The sequence below is a fragment of the Papaver somniferum genome, chromosome 9 (assembly GCF_003573695.1).
Source record: "Papaver somniferum cultivar HN1 chromosome 9, ASM357369v1, whole genome shotgun sequence".
Classification (NCBI taxonomy): domain Eukaryota; kingdom Viridiplantae; phylum Streptophyta; class Magnoliopsida; order Ranunculales; family Papaveraceae; genus Papaver; species Papaver somniferum.
Window position 1 is genome coordinate 159,125,995 of NC_039366.1, and position 7,565 is coordinate 159,133,559.

At 36.0% G+C, this 7,565-nt stretch overlaps 1 protein-coding gene across 1 annotated transcript; it reads left to right on the forward strand.

Moving 5' to 3' along the window:
* Positions 1–3,248: 3,248 nt before the first annotated feature.
* LOC113312779 lies at positions 3,249–5,057 on the forward strand. The gene is made up of 5 exons (XM_026561513.1): positions 3,249–3,492; positions 3,930–4,029; positions 4,131–4,388; positions 4,615–4,784; positions 4,916–5,057. The coding sequence occupies exons 1-5, from the start codon at positions 3,443–3,445 to the stop codon at positions 5,055–5,057; spliced, it is 720 nt and encodes a 239-aa protein (XP_026417298.1). The 5' UTR covers positions 3,249–3,442.
* Positions 5,058–7,565: the final 2,508 nt, after the last annotated feature.

Sequence of the window (7,565 nt, forward strand, 5' to 3'; positions counted from 1 at the left end):
AATACTTTAGGTTAATTTAAGTTTTGCTTCTATCTCCGTTACTAATTTTTAGGATATTCTTACAGTGTTTTTGTTAGTGTTTTGCTAATGTTATTTGTGTTTTCTCCTTTATGGAGATCATGTGTGCGCTTTCACGACGTTTCTTTGGGTGGAAGTTCAATTATGGTGATCAAGATTCAAGATTTTGGCCCTACTACTCTTTAAGAAGATTTTTTTTTTATCAAAATGGTTGGATTAATGCTAAAATTTTGAATCTTTGGATTGCTTATACTCTTGATGGTATTTCCATCAAGATATATCTGTATTCAATCTGTCTGCCCACTTATCCAGTGGATGCAAATTCATTGGATGTCAGATTAAATGTGGATGCCAAACTTGTAACCCGTATATAACATGCGAATGTGACTGAGCTCAACGGATCTCATCCGCCGCTCATCCCTAAGTTTTCAAGCCTAGAAGTAGGTGTGATCATATGAACCCATACCCCAACTTGATCCAACCCTCTCTTAATTTAACGTGTGAACACCCAGCCCGCTTATATGCGGGTTGGACATGGATGCATTTTTGAAAAACTCAATAAATATTGGGTTGGGTGTCGGTGCGGGTGCGAGTCCAAAAATTCATTGGACACATGTATCCGCTAAGTTAGAGGTAAATGAAATAACTAATATATAGGAATGTTATTATATTTTTATAAATTATATAAGTGTTAATATTTTATTTTCTAACCTAATTGTTTCTCTTTTTATAATTTACAAGTAGCAATCAAAACATCTTTCGAACTTGAAGATTTATGATCCATTTTTGTTTAAAAGAAATGAAATCAGTTTTATATATAAGTGTTAATGTTTCATTTTGTAACTTATTTACCATTTTTATCAACTATACTATGTGCTAAGCTATTTTTTACTTTTTTTTTATAAAGGAAGTGAAATCCACGGATTTACCTGCATTCAGTACGCCGACCCGATAAACTAGACATGGATGTAAATCTAGCACCCGTCATTTTGACGGACTCGATTTGGGTGGCACCAAATCCACGGGCTGCACCCGTTGGTCACCCTAAGAGCCCTACTTAGAAGCTATTTGAAAGGAACGATTTTTTGGGCACTACTCCATTATGGAGAAGTACTACTATTTCATTTTTGGGTGGATATTTGGAAGTAAAGTGAAACACCCCTTATCCATATATATATTTTAGTACCAAAATTATCCTTTCTAATTAAGTTAGTGTAATGATTAGTGAGTTAATTAATGATTAGTGAGATTAAACTAGTAAGTTGATTTTTTTTCAAAAGAAGAATTATTGAGAGGGAGAAGAAGAAGATGAAGATGAGGGTTTTGGAAGAAAAAATTTAGATCTTTTTCTTTGAGCCACAACAAGAGTATGATGTTTTGGGTACTCACGGATACTTCAAATTTAGTTAATGGTGCTTGAATTGGCCAAAACATTCCTAAAAATGAACAATTTGCAAATTGATTTCGGTTTGGTTAAAAAAGTTCGGCTTCGACATCTGAAGAACAGGTAGCTGAACTTATCTGCAAGTGTAGTTCGGCTAATGTTTCTGAAAACACAGGTAGCCGAACTCAGTTTTAATGGAGTTTTTTCTTTCAGAGAAAAAATTCGGCTAGGAGAAAAAAATTACGACGTAACCGAACTCAATATATAGGTTTTTCAGAGAAAAGTTCTGTTAGGAGAAAAAAATTGCGACGTAACCGAACTTTTTACAGCGTAGGCGAACTTTTTGTGACGTAACCGAACTTTTTACGACGTAACCGAACTTTTTGTGACGTAACCGAACTTTTTGTGACGTAACCGAACTTTTCACGACGTGACCAAACTAGACATTTTTTTACGATGTAAACGAACTTTTCTCTGAAAAATAAAAAAACCTCCATTAAAGTTGAGTTCGGCTAGTTCGACAAAGTTTTTCACATAATTCCTAGCCGAACTTCTCTCTGCAACTTCCATTTTCAGCTCATTTTGATGATTACTTCTCATTTTTCAACCAAAAACGAATGACAAGTAATGGGTTTGTGAGAATATTTTTGTTAATGATTTAAATTAAGCTATATATATAGAGGTGGTGGTGGTGGTAGTCGGAGGTGGTAGGTTGTTGGCGGCGGTGGTGGGAGGAGATGGTGGTTATATATATAGATGGTTATAGGATGGTTTTAAATTAAATTAGGTTAAGGGTAGATTAGTCATTTCCACATTTTAGGACACCCCTTATAACTATAGGGTAGATATTCTTATCACATAATAGTCCCCCACCAAAATGGAGTAGTGCCCGAAAAATCGTTCTTTAAAAGTTCATTAGAAGCCCAGAAATTAAAATGGGCCTAAACACACAAGTCATACTACCAGCCATTACCACCTCAACTGAAAAACTTCGATGCACGTCCTCCACTGCCCTCTCCACGCACACACAGAAACTTATAAGAGCTGCTAGTAATGGCGAATCTAAAAGAAGCAAGTAAACGCACTGACATTTCACTTTGGTGCTTTCATATCCAATGGCTACTACAGATGGTTCCATGAATGGAAACCGTACTGCATTTAAGGTATTATTTCTCTTGTTTTATTATAATCATTTTCATGATTGAAAAACTTGCATCTCTTGATTTGATATTCTTTGTACATATGTTTGATTGGTGAAAATTATTAACCTTTGATTAAAAAAAATCGATAATTTTCCGTGGGTTTTGAAAATAACGATTTATTATTTTGTTAATTGGAGTGTATTGGATGTGATTCACTTAGAAATGGAGAAAGCGATAATAGGATTATATATGCATTTTAGGGTTTAAGGATTGATTTGATTGTGTTTAGGTTTATAACCTCATTCAACTAGTAGATTGGAAAGTAAAGCTTTCGTAGCAATATTGATTTTAGAACAGCATTCAAATTTAATTACTATTTCTGAAAATTTGATCACTTTGGATATTTCAGAGGATGAGTTGTGGGCTTCCAGATTCTGAAGCTTATTTTGATGGGAAGAATCAGCATGTTTCGTGGAACAGTAATAAAGTCATAAAGCTGAACCCTTGTGAAACTAGTAGGAAGGATATATGTAGTAAGAGTTCTATGAGCATTGAATTAGAACAGGCAAATCACAATGCACAAACGAAGGCGAAGGAATGTGCAAAGTCGCTCCATTCTCAAGCAATGAAGTACCATTTGAAAATGGATCGTCCATCAAAGTTTATGATAATGTGTTTGACTAGAATAGAGGATGGGTTATTGCGCAATGGCACCTTGAAGAAAAAGAAACACAAGAGTTTTTTGGTTAGTGATTGGGGAATTGAATTTTGGCAAGGTTTTGTGTCTGGGTTGAATATCTTGGATACAAGTGGAGATTGTTCTTCAATAGAGCAGATTGCATGGATTGTATCCACAGCTGCCGACGTTATCTCAGAAAATGAGAAGGTGTAGACATTGATGGCCCCTCGTTCTTATATCTTGTACCATCTCAAGAAAGAGCGGCTCAGGTTTGTGTTCTAAGCTCTCTAATCAATTCGTTTTACTCCATATTTTCTTTACCGGTGTTATGTTTTTTGTTTGACGGTTGAATACTTACTAGACATATTTATGTCTTTCTGATGCATATTCATCTAGTTTACTCAAGTTTATATCATCTTATGGCATCATTTAATTCCTGGAGTAAATATGAATATTTTTTGATGCTCATATTACAATCTTGCTTAGGTACGGTTAGTATGCAAACCACTCCAGGAGTTAGGAATACAGACGGTGTGCTTACACACTGCTGCTCCCCTAGATCACCAGATCCGTAGGTGAGTATGGCATCTGAACTTTCATTCATGTTTTTAGATATAGGAAATGGAAGTTCATGTTTAGTGCATGAGATAATGAGAATACTTTTTTTTTTCTACACCCTAATCGAGAAGTGTTTGTTTTCTGGTAGTTTAAAAGCTTCTGAGCCAGAGTTTGTCATTTCCACCCCTGAGAGATTTTTGGAGCTTGTCTCATTAGAGGCTATTGATATGTCTAGACTATCCTTACTGGTATTTTTTTTGTCTTTGCGTCGTTAATTCACGAACTCAATTAGTTATACATTTTGTCTGCAGTGACTTGTAATAATTCGATGATTTTTTGCATTTCATAGGTTATTGATAGACTAGAATGTTGTAGTAGAGATGGATTTTTAAATGAGATGAAAGCTATGAAACAATCTATTCCTGGCGAGTCTCAGGCAATAATTTTCAATGGTAGCTTGGGATCCTTGTCCTCTTCGGCACTGCGAAATCTGTTGGGTGATCATAAAGCCATTTGTAGGTTGTCTGCAAATGTTTCTATAGCTAGTCAAAGTGCTGGCATCTCTCAGAATGTAGACACATGTACATCGGAAGAAAAATTATCAAAGGTATACACATACAAAATGTTGGTACCTTTTTGTTTCATTTTTCAGTTAGTTGTTGTTTCCATAAAGGGCTTCTTGTCATATGGTAATTGTATGAGTTAACATCTTAATGGATTTCTGAATTTGGAGGAAGATTCTTCTGGGTGTTCCAGTTAACCGACCTGTCCATCTAACTTGATACTGTATCTAGTTTGACACTGTATCTAACCTATGTGTTTGATGCTTGTAGAGTATACAAATTTTGAATAAAGAATACGGTATGCGTTCACAGTCCAAGTTTCTCAAGGTGCTGTTTGTAGGAAAAAATGTCAAATCACAGTTGTTTGCCGATAATTTAATGGCGCAAGGTTACTCAATCTCAAAAAATTCATTCTCTGATGGTACTCAAGACTTGAATAGGTAATTATGTTAAAAAGGTTATTTGCAAACATTTCAAATCCGAGCAAAACATTACTTGCTTGTCTTCGGACCAAAATGTTAATGCAAAATTTTTTTTTTAAAAAAGGTTAACTTTGTAATAGTATTTGCAGCGAAAAGAAGGCAATTGTGTGTGTGACTGATTTAGATGAAGTTGGGAGAATGACAAATATGGGTGAGTTTGAAGTTGTTATAATGATAAATTTGCCTCCATCTATCAACAACTATGTCAGTATCCTTACAAGAATGGCCTAGGTAGGCCCAATCAAACAACATTAGTTCATTACAATTGAACTTACAGTTAGGTAGCTTTTCTCTCTTGCTCCATGTTGGGCTTATTTTAAATTTTAAAACGCTGAAGTTCATTTTTGATATCAAAATTTTGTTCGGATAAATATGAGGGCCTTTGGTTTTATAACAATTTCTTGTAACCTGTTGTATATCTAATGAACCCTGATTTTGGGCATACCAAAATCTTCCTAGGCATACAAAGCACTAGTCCTAACTTGGGTGACCTTATAAGGGATACCCTATGGGGTGGTTCAGTTACCTATATGCCCTTAAATCCTTTAAATTACTAATCTATCCCTAACCCTAATACAAAAACCTATAATCAATAAACCTAAAATCAGTTTCATAACCCCTTCTTCTCCCTCCTCCACAACAGCCGAACCCTTCTTCTTCTTCTTCTTCTTTTTTTTTTCATCGTATCATCGCGGAAATTTAATCGTCGATTCGTGAAAATTTAGTCGACGATTAAACTCATCTATATAATGGGTCGTCGTAAGCCAGTATCTCGTTCAAATCGATCGATTGAACAACCTATTGACGAAGAAGAAGATTTAGAGAGTGAAGAACAAACTCAAAATCAACCACAAAATCAACTGGAAGAAGAGATTGAAGAAGAACCAACTCCGGAAATGAGAATAAGAAAGTTAGTTCTACAAACCCATCTCATATTTGATGTTTTAGATTGGTTTGGTCGATTTAATTCGTCAAAATCATGTTTCTGCGGCGGTGACAGTGTATAGTTCGGCGCAAAACAAATCTTAGATGTGCGCCGAGCTGTTCTTGAAACTGAACCCTGAAAGTGCATATGAACGGCTCGGTGTAAATCTGAAATCCGTTTTGAGCCGAACTTAATGACACAGAGACTTATATTTAGGATCGGCTTATTCGATGGTGTTAGTTTTGAGCCGAATATGTGTTGTGAATTTCAGAAATTTTGCATGTGCGTAGGATCGGCTTGTATGGTAGTATTAGTTTTGTGCCGAATAAATGTTGTTTGAATTTCAGAATTTTTGCATGTGCTTAGGATCGTCTTATATGGTTGTATTAGTTTTGTGCCGATTAATGTTGTTTGAAATTCATGAATTCTTCATGTGTAGGATCGGCTTATTTGTATGACTCCATTTTGCGCCGAATAAATGTTTCAATTCATAAGTCTAGATTCTGCTTATTCGATAGTATTAGGGTTGCGCCGAATATCATTGTTAAAATTCCATAAATTTTACAAGTGTATAGGATCGACTTATTTATATGATATCATGTTGCCTAATACATGTTTGAGGTTCGGCTTATTCGGCAGTATCGGTTGTGAGCCGAATATATAGGATCGGCTTATAATTGTTTTGTGGTATGAGCCGATCCACTCTCTGTGTAAGCTAATAAAAATTTCAAGACATGATTCGGCTCATATGTGTTATTTCGGGTAAGCCGAGCCTTCTTATTTGTTGACAAGTTTTTGGCTTTTCAAATCTGTATTTCATATAGTTTGTATCCCTTTGTTGTTCAAAGCATACTTCTAATTTTCATATTTGTGTCAGGCTTAATGCAGCTAATAAGAGGAAGAAGATGGAGGTAACACCTTATACTTCTAAAACTCCCGATCCTCGAGGAGGAGGTAAGAAAAGATTGGGAGCGGGAGGTAGATGAGACATTTTAGAAGAAGAAGCTGAACAAGGAAGAGTTGGAAGACAAGAAGAAGTTGATGATAATCAAGAAGAACATGAAGAAGTTCATCAAGAAACACAACCCCAAGGAAAACCCAAGAAAGACAAGAAAGGTAAGAAGGTGGCAGAACCCGAGAAAGAGAAGGACGATGATGATCGACGGATCACTGGTTTACACATTCCTGATGAAGATGACGTAATTACACCTCGATCAGATGGTTTGCCTCATGGTCTTCCGGAACATGGAGGAAATGTGTTGATTGGTTATGTCGATTCTTGTGCGAAGAAAATTTATGAGACTCCTGATCATAACCGTGCAGTCCGAGTATTGAGACACCAGAGGGAAGCGGAATGGAGTCTTAATGAAGAGGTTCATGAGGTGATTGCTTACGTACAACGCAGTGCTTTATGGCCTATCACCAATTATGAACATAAGGAATATGATAGTGTGTCGGCCTATGCCTTTACTGAGAGATTCTGTCCAGAAACTTACACATTTCAATTACCTTTTGGAGAGATGGCAATCACTCCTGATGAGGCTAGTAAGATTACAGGCCTTAAAGCAAGGGGTATAAGTGTAGATGCTGATTTTTATGACATGAGTTGGGATGAATTCTACAATTTGTATCGGGAATGCCTTGGTTGGGGTTCACACAAAACTGAGTTGGAGTTTTGTCGATCAGTTAAAGATGTCGATATTGTTTGCATACCAGGTGGCAGAAATAAGAAGAATAAGAAGATCAAGTTGACTAACTTGAAAAAGGAGTTTGAGAACACAAAGGAAAGAGTAACACAAGGTTTGTTGATAATG